General features: G+C 40.6%; 1 protein-coding gene across 4 annotated transcripts in view; it reads left to right on the top strand.

Annotated features, from left to right (window-relative positions):
* The window catches only part of LARP4B (La ribonucleoprotein 4B), a 113,136-nt gene extending 99,835 nt beyond the window's left edge, over positions 1-13,301 (top strand). For 3 of the 4 annotated variants that reach the window (XM_074985033.1, XM_074985034.1, XM_074985031.1), the window contains 4 exons: positions 1,664-1,828; positions 4,845-4,969; positions 6,663-6,771; positions 9,494-13,301. In XM_074985033.1, the coding sequence (XP_074841134.1) occupies positions 1,664-1,828; positions 4,845-4,969; positions 6,663-6,771; positions 9,494-9,775 (681 nt within the window). In that variant the 3' untranslated portion in view covers positions 9,776-13,301. Of the gene's footprint in view, positions 1-1,663; positions 1,829-4,844; positions 4,970-6,662; positions 6,772-7,828; positions 7,884-9,493 lie in introns of all 4 variants that reach the window. The other variant, XM_074985032.1, reaches the window with a different exon arrangement.
* The last annotated feature ends 722 nt before the right edge of the window (positions 13,302-14,023 follow it).

The following is a 14,023-nucleotide window of genomic DNA, read 5'->3' on the forward strand; positions in this document are numbered from 1 at the left end:
GTACCTGCTACCTTTATCCAGACTACGTCTGTGGCCTGCATCTGAGCCAGAATACTCTTACAAAAGGGTCACCCCATTTGATACTTTGGAATTACTCCATTCATTCTAGGTGCAGAAAGTGAAGGTAGCATGCTCAACAGCAAAATGTTTATATCTCCCTAATCAGCAATAACATTTTTAGATGGTGAACTAAGTTACTAGCTTTTTTTATTCAGTCTTGTCACAATTTATGACTTTCATAGAAGATGAAACTCCTGCACTGGCATTCTGGAATTAAAAGCTGTGTCTCTAGAATGAAGGACTTTCTCTTTTTCTTTGATCAAGACCAAAGACTCATTTGCTGTCTAGACAGATTCTTTGAACAGAATTCATGGAACAATACAAATGTCTTAGCACCCCTTTCCAAATTATTGGATCTTTGTCTGCAGGTTGGGAATCAGAATATCTACCCAAATTGAGAAGTTAGGCTGTTTGTAATGGAAGAAACTATAGGGCAGATCAGGTTATATTACATATCTGGACTCCTCCTGATAGCAAGTGAAATGAGGGCCAATGGGCCTCACCCTCCATTGCTCTCTGGAACACTCCATGGCTCAATGTCAGGAGATGCCCGTTCCCCATGTGTCACTGCACAGCAGTGACCCTCAGCCTGTCACTGGTTAAGCAACTTTTCTGTCAAATAGGTAACTATTATGGGCATATCTCAGTTTCTGTCCTGAAAAAGACCAAAATAGTCACGAAACAATGATTCCTTGTTTACAGGGTGTATATCTCACTTCAAGCAGAAGTACAACATAGTGCTAAGTAATTGTAGTTCCTCAATTGTATATAATTTAGAAACTCATTGAAATCCCCCCTACACAAAAGCTTGAGGGAGATTTCTTTTGTTATGCTCCAAGCAGAGCCAGAGAAAGTAATCCAAACTTCATTTATTTCTCCTCCCCTCTCCCCATGCGAAAACACATGGACAAACAGTGAAGAGTTCAGCTGTGTAACTTCTATTTCTTTTGTATTAAGTCCTATAACTACGAAAACATTGGTTAAAGGGCAAAATAAGCTGTTGTCTGTCACTGCACTGTAGAAAGCCACTCCTAAGTGAAGCTACCAAATACTCTTCAGCAAACAGCCTGGTCTGCTAGTAGACTTTGTACCTAAACAACTATTGTTCAGAGTGGGGTTTTTTAATATAATATATATAAAACCCAGTATGACCCTAGTGTAGACACAGCTCCATAAAGGGCTATGTCTACATTTGCAGTGTTTGCACTGTCATTTTCACCAGTGATAGGAAACTGGTATTTAAAAAAAAAAAAAAAAAAAAAAAAAAAAGAGCGCTGGCTTGTGTATTCAGTCATAGGCATCGGAGCATTTACATTTGCAGTGCTTCCATCATAAATAGATTAAGTGCCTCCACATGTAACTCATTAACAACTGTTCTAGGGTAGTTAAAGCAGTACAATTTGTGTGTATAAGTAAGTCTTTGGTTCGTCACTTCCCACTGTAGATTTTAGTCAGCAGAATTAAATCTTTTCAGGGATCTGATGGTGAATAACATTTGAGGTCCTGGTCTTGTTAGTAGTGCTTAGTAGTTTTGTATCAGTCCTATTAGCTTTCTTAACCGTAATCTGATACGATTTCATAATAAGCCACATTTCTCTTACAGAGAGGTCAGACGCAGTCTCCACCACCTCCCAAGCCTCCATCTCCTAGTTTTGAATTGGGACTGTCTAGCTTCCCTCCATTACCTGGGGCTGCAGGCAATTTGAAGACTGAAGACTTGTTTGAAAACAGACTGTCCAGTGTCATACTGGGAACGTCAAAGGAAAGAGTGAGTAGTTGGAATTTACTGCTTTACGTACCTCCTCGTATTCAAATTCAGTAGTTTATGTAGTAAAAACATAACTCAAGTAGAACTTAAGTGTAGGTCATGGGAAAATCCATTCTTCTTATCAGTCTGGGTTGTGGAGGTCTGTTCTACCAACCCTTCAATTTTAATTTGGTTGCTTTAGTTTTATCTCAACTTTGTTAATTCCCAGGTACAGCATAACCAGATACTCCTGTGCAGTAGGGTTGCTGTGGACTGTTTACAAAAATTGGTTTAATTGATTCCTTGGTGGTGCACCAATGATACAGAGTATTCGTTGTAAGGTGCTTGCACAACATTCTCTCCCTCTCCCACAGCCACTCACCCACCCACCCTGATGTTCCAGTAGTAAAGAGAGCACTTCCACTATATCTGATGTCATAGCAGTCCCTGGTTAGACTTTCTGTCCACTGATGTTGGTAACAGCGACAGTTAAAGAAGCCCTAAGCTTATTTTAGCAAGAGGTATAGCCCATCATCAAACAGTGCCAGGGCAGCCCAAAAATGTTTTCTAAACCACCTTCACCCTCTTTTCCCCTCCTCCTTTCACCACCCCACCACACACACAGTTGTAGCCTGTGCTTTTTGGCCTACGGTCTCATGAAAATTTTACCTGTTCTGAATTGTGCCATCTTTACTCAAATAGAAGTCTTCACTCTTCTACAAAGGTAATTCTAATTTGGTTAGACCAGGGTGGTGATGGCAGCTCAGTCTGTTGCCACGTTGCATGAGGAATGTGCCTTGAACTACTTGTTTCCAGTGTTCTCTACATTTGTGCATGTGCTCATATTTGGGAAGAGGGGTCTGGACCCTGCAGCTTGCCACTTGAGAGCGAATAGGGTTGCATTGATTTGGCTCACAAAGGAGTTTGATTCCACTCTGAAGTGCTGTGGGTGTGTTCCCAGAGGTTTAAAGAGGGATTCCAAGAGGGTGCATGCTGCTTTTCATCGCTGTGGGGGAGGGGAGGTGGTGTCTAATAGCAATTGGTTTTTTTTTCTTTTATTTTGTTTTTCCCAATGTTCGCAATAGACATCTGAAGTAAGCAAATGTTATTTTATAGATTAGAGACCTAATGCAAATGTTTATTACACAAAACATGAAATTGTCCAACCACAGACACCTGCCCCCCACCCCCAAGTAGTAATCTCATGCCTAGACATGTGAACATGGAACCAATTGTGACTGGTAGATGGAAACATAATTCCCCTGTGCACTCTCTGCTTTCCTTGCTTCCCCCTCTGATTGCCAAAAGGGTCACAGAATCAACCACTCCTTTGTCTTGCTTTTTGGACAAATCTAATATTTTTAATCACTTTGTTTCAAGAGCTGGTTTTAGGATAGGTGAAGTTTCTATTTTAATTTTGTAGCTGTTGGATTTTGTTTAGGTCCTCATAGGCCTTGCTCATGAGCAAGGCCTGTCTTTTTGGGGAAGTGGCAGATTTTGTTTTCTTCCTGTTCAATGGTCATTCGCACTTCAAGAGGATATGAAAAGGGCCCTATGGGCCTCGAAGAGCAATCCTTAGAAAAGCCATTGTCTCTATAAGCTCTTCTTTCAAAGGTGCAGAAACCCATGAAACACTGACCTAGAGCTTGCCTCTGCAAAAGACTCAAGCTATGTAATTAGTCCCAGAGACTTTCCCTTTAGAACGTTCTTGATATGCATGAGTAAATGACTACAAAGGCTCCCTTGATGCTACAGCCTAATACAAAATACCTAGCTGAAACAAGTGATCTGTTGTCAAGATTTCCAGTTAAGAAAAATTGAAGCACGCTTTGCTAGCTAAAAGTCAGGCTTTTAGGACAAAGCCCAAGAGTAGCACCTTTTGTGGTATCACTGGGTTCCAAATGGGTATGGAAGAAGGATCTAACAGTAGGATCTTTACTGAAGTTCCAAGTATTGATGTACCATTTGGATTTGCCTGACAGAAGCCTAAGGAGTAGGCGTTTGTTTGTTTGTTTGCGAAATATTGGGCAAGCTCTGAACATCTTGCTGACAGTGTCACCCTCCTTTCACACCAACATGGAAGCATGGAAGAAAAGGTCACAACACGAAGCAGAACTGCCTCAGTGACTGGACTGAGCATTAACAAGGGAAAGACCAAGACAATGAGGATTAGCCAGGCCAACATCATCATCATCACACTGGGAGGGGATGACCTGGAAGATGTGAAACAGCTCACCTAGTTGGGGAATACTATGGACAGAAACAGAACAGACAAGGAAATCAGTGCCAGGATGGGGAAGGCAACAGCTATATTCAAGACTCTCCATCCCATATGGAGTTCACCGATAATATCTGCAGCTCTTCGATGCAAATGTGAAGAGTGTTCTCTTTGTATGAATGCAAGACCTGGCGTACTAAAGTCTTCAAATCACAAGCTACAGAGATTCATAAACAGATGCCTGAGATACATCCTTCACATCAAATGGTAAGACTGGGTGTCATAATTGAGGAACTTTGGAACAGAGCAGAACAAGAACCACTTGATGTTCAAATCAAGAGAAGAAATTGTGGATGGCTAGGCCCCTGCTCAGAAAACCATCATCCAGCATAATAAATCGATCTCTCACCTTGAACCAAGAAGGAAAACGCAGAAGAGGGGGACTTTGGACAATGTGGACAAGATCTGCCGAGATTGAAGGACCGCAACTGAGGTACCCCTGGAGTCAGCTAGAAGTTTTGTCTCGACCCAGAGTGAAGTGGAAGAGACTTGTAGATGATCTGTGTGCCACTCGGAGTACATGGGTTTAAGTCAAGACTGAACATCTTCAGTGCCAAACTGGGGCTGCTTGGAGAGTTTAGATCACAATGCATAAAGCTTAATGACCTTTATTTTGACTATTAGGCTGTTGATCTATAACTATGTGCTATAAATTAATATGTAAATCAGGTTGTGGTGGTGTTCTTTTGCAAGTAAAGAACCAGGGTTGTCCAAACACCTCTGATTAAGCATACTGTGGGTTTTTTTTTTTTCCCCCAGAACCTAAATGTGGATGCAAGTACAAACACTATACCTTCAGGAATTCCTCGAGAGCCATTGTTGCCAGCATCTCCTGCTCTGTCTGGAACATTTGAAAGGTCTCCTTCCCCATCCCAGAGTCCTGAGTAAGGATTTCATTACATGCCTATAATTCTTTTCTGAATCAACAGTTTGCATTTTCAAAAGGTGAAGTGGGACACTGTAAATAGCTACTAATTCCTTAATCAAGGAACAGCGTAACAGTATTTTGTTGTGAATCGTGAACTATACATAAAACGAATCATAGGCTTTATTTGTTAATCATGTAATGTGCACCTTTTCTAGGAGTGAATAAACTACTTTGTCTTGATTCTTCATATCTAAATGTTTTTAGTAAAACATGAAAGAATTATTTAATCATTGAGTGCATCTGCTGTGTACATATGGGACTAGTAGAATTGGCTCACCACAGCCTTGTTAACATAGGGCTTCAGCATAAAACTCATTTGTAACATCAGGTTAGAAATCGTTGAACTGTGGCTCCCAACTTGAGGCTTCTGAATCGATACTGCATTCTGTGGACTCTAGTGCAACTACCATACCCCAGAGTTCCTAGCTCCCTCCCACATTGTGGCCACTCTAGTTCTTTGTTTATAGTGAGTGTGGAGTAGTGTGGGAAGACTTGACTGTTCATCAAGGTTGACAGTCCAGACAGCAAAAAGATGGCCCATGGGATTTCCCTGATTACAAGTCCAATGGGTATGTGCCTGCACTGCAAGGCAATGGGATTTAAACAGTGAATTCTGGCTGACTAAGGCTGCTTCTATGCACTCTCTCTCATTGGAGGTGCCGTAGTAATGAGGCACTAACATGCCTCTTCATCGTCTCATTAGCATGATGGCGTCTGCACAAATTTCAAAATGTGGACCTCGAATTGCAGATTGATAGTGAATATGGGGACAGCTTCGAAATAAGCGCCCCACTTCGACATTTCCTTACTCCAGTCTAGTTCTGTGGGAGTAAGGGAATGTTGAAGTGGAGGACTTATTTTGAAGCTGCCCTCTTCTTCACTGTCGGTCTGCACTTTGAAATCTGCAGGACTGCCATTATGCTAATGAAGCAATGAATATGCACATTAGCGCCTTATTAGCCTGCTTTGGATTGCCTCATTACCATGCCACCTCCAGTGGGAGAGTAAGTGCTTAGAAGCAGCCTTTGATTTGATCCTTTCTTTCCAGTGGGATCCTGGGACACCCTGGGTTTGAGCAGTGAGTTAGTCCAGTTTGTGTGTAGACAAAAGGAATAAGCTTGAGACCTAGTTCAAACTTGGGTTTTCATCACATTGTAAACACACTCATGCTTACAGAACCAAGCAGTGTGCAGACTACGCCCAAAGGAATATTCAGGAGTAGTATTACTTTGTGCAAACAGAATTCTTTCTAAGTTCTGTGTGCCATAACCTGCTTTTTTGAGATTTGAATGTCAGAAATCAGCATTATATCTAGATAAAATGTGAGCTTTAATGCTCTGGTCTTTCTGCTTTTCAAACTACTAACTTAATTAGAATTTGTGACATGTTCCTTATTTTAAGTTGTGTTGAAGTGTAATACATTTTTTAAAAGATAGGGTTTAAAATATAATGAATTAACTTTTAAAAAGCTGTTCTAGTTAGGTAGTTTATAATGGACAGTTCACATGTAGCTGCAGCCTCTTTTGAATCCAAAACAATCTGTTTTTAAAAGTACTCATGGATTCTTAATCTGCTCATGGGTTGACTTGCCAAGTTCCAAATATGAAGATAGCTTTCCATGAGATTCACTTTCTGATATGTGCTTGCAGTGACTCCAAGGTTGTCGATAAGCAGCAGAGAGAGACACAAAGTATGGAAAGACTTTCTTCCACACTCAGTACTGCATGTAAATCAGTACAAGTCAATGGGGCTGCCATAGTAAGTGATATTACTGTCTTTTTTTTATGAGTGATGTCTTGTTGTTGTTCTTAACATTATTTGTTTGTCCATGGGTACTTAGTTGTGAACCCAGCATCTTTATACTTGCTTCAAGTCTCTTCTGATTACTTGATATGGCTGTAGAGTATCTTACTGAAAATGGCAAGAGTAGGCTGTATTTCCATGATTTAAATTCAGCTCACTTAAGAATTAGAAGGAAAAGTTAGTCATAGGTGGCATGACTTGTTCTTTTGATCTCTGCAAATGCAATTTGAGTTGGGAAGGAGGAGGAAAAAATCTATTTATGAAGTTGTCGTCATTTCATGTTTATAGCAGAGTTTTTGGATGTGGGAGCACCATTTAAATAACATGTTTTTTTCTAGTGATTTGCTAACCCACCATAGCTTAGCTTCACTGCATGCCCTCCCTACTGCTGCTGCTTCCTCTTTCTCACTTTCCCACTTCCCCCAACCCTACTGCTATCCATTATTCCACCAACATTCATGGAGCCCTTGAAGGTCGCTCACACCCTAATATGTTAAGGCACTGAAACTGGTGCTGTTGGCTCAGCTATTCACCAAAGTGCCAGTTGGAAGAAAGACAGACTTATAATGCAGACAGTCGGCCCCATTCTCCTCAGCCCCTCATAAGGCCCTGTTCAGCATTCATGTGGCCTGAAGGAAATATTTTAGGTTCTGTCCCAAGACAACACACCAGACTATCCCTAGGATCTAGCCCCTCTTATTTTACTTGGTTTTCCCTGTTCCTTTCTGCATGGGCCCAAATTACCTCAGAATACTGAGAGCTCAATACCATAGCATCTGGTTATACCCTGCAGTTATCCTCCATGTCTTTTTCCTTCCCACCCACAATCCCATCTCTCTCAAAGGACCCTTCTCACAGGAGACTTATCCAGAATGTGGAAATGCTCCTATGGGTTAGGTCTGTAGAGAGAATCCCTCAAAATATGAAGGGAAAAAGGTTTTATTTCTGTTTCTTAGTTCTGAAGGCCACGTGGAGGCCTCAGACCCATTCTACACTTGCATCTCCTCAACAGATATCTCAAGAAGTTGAAGTTCCACATGGTCTCCCTGACCGCCATCCCCTCTCAGGTATCCCTCTATGTAAAGGGCGCTTATTTCCATATTTTTATTTTCTATGGTCTCATGAGGTTCCTCTATTCATAGTGGGCCAGCAGTACAGCAGTTCCCTTCAACTTCTTATCTGTTCTAAGAATCTTCACAAGTGTGTGGTGGCAGTGGCTGCATACCTGTGGCATTGAGGAACGCAGATCTACCCAGACCTCGACAACTGGCTTGTCAGAGGCAGGTTATGAGCCCAGGTTCGGCCCTTGAGCTGGTGCTGGCCACCTGTCAGGAGCTATATCTACTTATAAATGAGCAGATATCGGCTCTGGCCTCCAGCTCAGCAAATAGAGGAGTAGTACTCACTTCTGCCTATGGCAGGGCCTCTCCGGGGCAGCTACTCCACCAAGCTATTTTTGGGGCTCATTATGCTTTTTAAGAGCCCAAGTATGCCTCAAGCTGCTGGGCCACATGAGCACATACTTATCTGGTTCAGTATGTGTATCTGCACCTCAGAGGCTTGGCCTTCTGCCAAGCAGCAGGGAGACTGCCTCATAGGCTGGATCCAGGCAAACTGGGGCAGGATTGGGGCCATGGGCTCTGCCTGGCTGGTGGAGGAAGCAGCTCTCTGCATGCTGCTACTCCTGCTCCCAGCCCCGGCTGAGGGAATAGTAGCTCAGGGAAGTGCAGACTGGGAGGCTTTTCCTTTTCTGCTCCCATCAGCCAGTGGGAATGAAGAGCCACTTGTACAGCGGGAAGACATACAAGTAAGTACCCACCCACCACCTGAGCCTGCTCCTGTGCCCCCCTCCCAGCTGAACAACCCCCCAGTTCCCTGGCAGCCCTCCCCACCCCCCCCCACCACCACTCTGAAACCCTCATTTTGGCCTTTCCGTAGCAGGGGGCGCAAAAACTTACTATCCCCTGCCCCCACCCCACCCCACCCCCAGAAGAATTAATCTGTCTTGGGGAGCCTTAAGCTTTGGTCTTGTCCCTACTGCTCCCTGGGGCAGGAGTGCAAGGAGAGTGATGTCTCTGTCAGGAGGCACATTAGTGTGAGTTGGGGTTTTTTTGCTTTCCGCTTTTGCATGGCCCCTGACTGGTTTTGTTTTCATGTGGGTCCGTGGCCTCAGACCTCACAAGGGTTGCCCCATCCCTGTTTGTGTATACTGCCTTTCTGCTGTGAACAAGCAGTGGTGTCATCACCAGCTGCCGTGACTGCCCATTCCTCTAGAGTGCACATTTCAACATCTTTTTTTGCATGAGTACTAATCCAGGAGATCTTCAGAGCCACTTATTTGGTCTTTGATCCATACCTTCATGTCCCATTACATGGTCACCCACCAGGCCTGGGATCCGTGTTTCCTGTAAGCTGAGCACGTGGGCAGCCCCACAGGCAGTGTGTTTCTCTGTTGGTGGTACACATCTGCACTTGCCTTCCTGCACCTAACCAAAAGTGATTCTGCCCGTAGATGGAAAAAAATGAGATATTTACATAAACTTCACATGCTAGAGTGTACAAAAGTCCTCCCTGTAGTTGCGTATGTTGTCATGATGAGTTGCTATGCTACGTAGTCACAATAAAAATGAATATTGTTTTAACTTCCATGTCTTTGTGTTTACCTTCGATTTCACAGGAACTACGAAAACCTAGTTACGCAGAGATTTGCCAGAGAACAACTAAGGATCCTCCTACGTTGCAACCCCAGAAAGAACAGAAGCCAAACACTGTAGCTTGTGGGAAAGATGAAAGAAAACCTACAGAAACAATAGAAAAAAACAGAGAACCCCCTCCCACAAAGTCAAATCCAGGACAGCCCAAAGACCAACGGAGACAGTCAGGACGCAGATCGCCCCCACCCGCAATTGGGAAACGTTTAAATAAAGAACAGACCACCCCTCCAAAATCTCCTCAGTGAAACTAATGCTTGGGAGGGGTTGAAAAGAGTTCTACTTCCCACAAATTAAAACCCATGTTCCCACTCAAAGTACAGAGAATGAGTTGCTGGTTCAGGAGGTTGCAGTGCTAGCAGACGTATAAAATGCCTGCAAGTTTTTTCTTTTATGAAATCGTTTTTCCTCCTCTTGAACAAATCTATTTTTCCAGGATTGAATATATCTAAACTTTATATTCAGGTTGGTGCATAACTGGAGGTGATGCTTAGTCTGATTATTTTCAAGATGGAAAATGTGTTACATTAAATCAATTTTTTTATTAAGCCTCACATGGTTATGTGAATACAAGCTCAATACAGTGAGTATTCCTGAACTATTAAGCAGAACTGTGCTGCTGCAAGGTTTTAATAAACTGTTCTGCAAGTAATTATATATTTAAATCTGATAATGGCAGTTAGTATAGAGCATGAAAAGTAAATTGTACAAAATAGTACGAATAGGACTTCGATGATTTTTTTTTAATTGGGCTGCTATTCCTGGTATCAGCTAATAAACTTGCATTTTTAGGTTAAAAGAATTCACAGTTTTTTAAAACTAATCTTTTTTGAGGTCTTGTGCAAAACTAAATAAATAAATCCTCCAGAGAGCACCATAGAGGTTTTCTAAAATATTTATGTTCCAATGTACTGCAAGCAAGTAACCAGCTTCTCAGTCCAGAATAAAATGCATACTACAATGTCCAAACACAAAGCACATTGTGAATAAGAAACAAATTGTGAGGTCTGTACGCTTATACAGTGGTGAAGCCTGCTAATGGGTGTTATCACAAGAAAGCACAATAGTCTTCTTGTGAGGATCTAAAAACTTCCCCCTCTCCAGGATGGAGTTAACTAGTCATCACTGTACTTTCTAATTTATTCCTGTGCTCAGTGCAGACTTTTTTAACTTCGCTCCAAGTGCTCTTTGAAAGAGTTCATATCTTAGTCAGCCTAGTGTTGACGTCTTCCTGTAACTACGAGCATTGGCATACGGATTTAAATTTTTCAAACCTCAAGATAATGGTATTTGTTTTTTGTGGTGGAGGAAGAGATCCCTGCTATTTACCTCTGGGATGAGGTTTCTCACACTTACATTTACTTTCTGATATGCTTTCTGAAGGACAAGGATGCACTAAATTAGCAAGCTTCTAATAAGTCGAATATAAATTATTTTTGTTTTAAAATCCTAAAGCTATTCTTTAAGTGTTTAAATAGCAGGCAGTTCAGATAAACCTCTTTCCTGCTGAATATAACAGTACAGTTGATTCCATAAAAATGTTTGTTTAAACTCGTTTTTAAAAGAATTATTTCCATCCAATATTTAAAGACTTGAATTTTATTTAAACTTGAAAATGACTTTGCCTTAACTTTTGTATAAGACAGCTTAGAGTTAATGAAGTCTGACCTCCTTAAGGGTTAGCATGAGTTAATTACAGAATTACTCAGTTACAATATGTATCTATTGTCACTGGTCTTACTGGGTAAACATACTGTAGTGCAGGAACTAGCAGCAGTTTTTGTAATATACCTTGAAGATCTTAAACAGTTGATCTTTTTCAGATTGTTGAAAAATCTGTAAATGCAAATAGTCAATACTGTATTAAATATGTGCACTTGGAAGTGTGTGCTTTGCTTGTACAGTTGTAAATAATCAGAACATATAAAAAGGTACCCTAAAGAAAAAAAAACTCTGATAAAAATTATTGATATATTATAAATGTTGCTGTTGAGCTGGATGTAGATAAACTAAATGTTGTGGTTTGAATATTACTTTAATTTGTTGTTTTTGTTTCTTTTATTTTATTCTGGTGTGCTGAACTGACTCTGCCTCTTCACTGCAAAAGGGAAATGGAAAGTCTTATTTCAAAGCCCTCAAATGTTTTCATAATAGTCTCTCTGAAAGTGTGCGTTTTAACCAATAAGTGTTCCGTAACATAATGTACATAGTAAACTCTATCAATCCAACAGCTCAATTGAAATTTTAAAGGCCTCAGTAATTAAATTTATTCGGATCATAGTTCTTGTTGCCATAAAAACAAAGGTTATCTGACCGCCCTGTTCCAGAATCTCTGTGTTTTATGTAGGTGGATAATAAATTTGAATATGCCTGTACAAAAAAGTAGCAGTTAATTTCCTAACAATTTTCATACTGCAGATATCCTAAGGTAATCAATTACCTTTTTAAATCCAGCTTGCTGTGAACTGCAGAATTTGTTAAAATGGGCAAGATGAGATTTGGTTGTTTCTTGGTTAAAAAGCACACTTTGAATTCTGTAGGAGGAGATTTGGACTCTGAGAAGGGGACATGGAAATTTAGAAACCTCTTCTGTCATTGGATTTTAATATTCTTATCCTTTCCCCATTGGGCAGTGAAAATGGCAGCTAGACTTGTGTATGGTTTAGGCCAGCTGTGTGATTTGTTGTTTGCCTGTTCAAAGTGTAAAACCAACAGCTGCAAACAATGAACATGTTCACTTACAGCAACAGTGTACAGCTAATCAGAATAACCAACTAGGGCATAAGGTAATATGCTAAGACCAGCAGGTTGTGTTGTGCTGTTCTAATGTGTTCTGCTGCCATTTGTATTAGGTCAATACACTGTAATTACTGCTTGCCCAGCAACAGTCTGTTGCAACAAGTTTCAACCTTGCTCTGGTGTGGTTTTATAGCTTTTTAAAAATAAGCAGAAGTGACCTGCCAAGTAGCTGTATATAATATACAAAAAAGTTACCTTTGCAGCATTCAACTTGATTTTTCCATTCTGACAAAATGGACTTTCAGAGTAGAAAGCTGGGATGTTGCATGCAGACTGTTGCTACGGTTAATTTCGCTATTAACTTGTGGCTTTTAAAAAGTTAAAAGGAAAGAATGCTCCCAGAAAGCAGTATGCGAGTTACAGGTTCAGAGATACAGTAACTAATATTTGACATGTGCATTTCATTTGGAAATACAAAACGAGTTACTCTAGAATCGGAGACTCTTGGTCCAGGGATATATTTGAAACAAAGATTGCTTTTGAGACTTAATGTGAATTTCATTGCTGATCAGTCCCCTTCCATGATATTATAATTTGCCACTTAGAAATTGTTGGAAAGTGGCAGATTTCTACGTTGCTGCATTATTCTCTGAAGATTCAGCAGTTAGTATGGAAAGGCCATTGTTTGTGGGTGCAGTGCAGTGTATCACAAGCAACAGCTGACTGTAATGGTGCATATCTATCTCCTTCTGCTAGTGACAGGGATTTTTATGTGCTTTGTAACCTATTACATGAATAGCAGCAGACAATCGACTTTCAAGGAGAGCTAACAGCTGCCAGTTCATGACATAAAAGTGTAATATGGAAGCTTTTTTTGAGGGTTTTTGGTTTTGTTCTACTTCTTCCATTAAGACTGGAATCAAGCTTACATGTAAACTATTGGTAATTTAAGTTTCCTTTTGTGTCATAAAATGTAAAACTGTCTAATTTGAAAAATATGTAGGTTATGAAAAAATAAAGATTTAGGCACTGTTGAATTCTTTTTTTAATTAAATGGTTCAGCGGTATCGGTCACTACCTTTTGTTTTTGCTCACTTGTGGAAAGTATGTTGCTTCAAAGTTGCTTTATATTGTGGGTGTTTCTCTGCTGTGAATAGGTTTGAAATGAGTTTCTGAACCATTGTGTAAAGTTTGTAAGCCTTGTAAAAATTTCTTCAGAGTTTAAAAAGATAAGCACGCAGCACATGTTCACTAAGGAACTGTTAATGTAGAAGTAACGTTTGTCCCAACATACATTTATCTTTTTATGAATGCTTCCATAGCAACCTCTTTCAGGGATTTCAGTGTCATAGTACTTCGGGCTTTTGTTTTTAATCGAAACTTGGTTTCTCAGTGCATGACTTTCAGTCTGTAAAACTGTAAGACGCTACCTCTGTTAAGTTGTTTGGCTATTTCTGTTAAGTGGGAGAAAGAGTTTTGGATATTCTGTCCTTCAGGTTTAAAAACAAAGAAGACTTGAAGTCCTTTTTATTTCGTTCAGTTCAGCATACGAATGGGCTGCAAATTTTAGTGTTCACCAGTTGAAAGGCCCAAGTTTAGCATTTTTTTTTTTTTTTTTTTAAAAAAAAGGCTGCTGGGTTTACCCAGCTAGTGTTAATATTTTAGCATGTGTTGTGTCCTAAAGAGCCTTTAGACCACTGAACACCCCCATGATATCTGTAAAGGTAGAATAGTCTTTCTATCTAACGTCTGTGGAT

Source organism: Carettochelys insculpta, chromosome 2 (genome assembly GCF_033958435.1).
Source record: "Carettochelys insculpta isolate YL-2023 chromosome 2, ASM3395843v1, whole genome shotgun sequence".
Classification (NCBI taxonomy): domain Eukaryota; kingdom Metazoa; phylum Chordata; order Testudines; family Carettochelyidae; genus Carettochelys; species Carettochelys insculpta.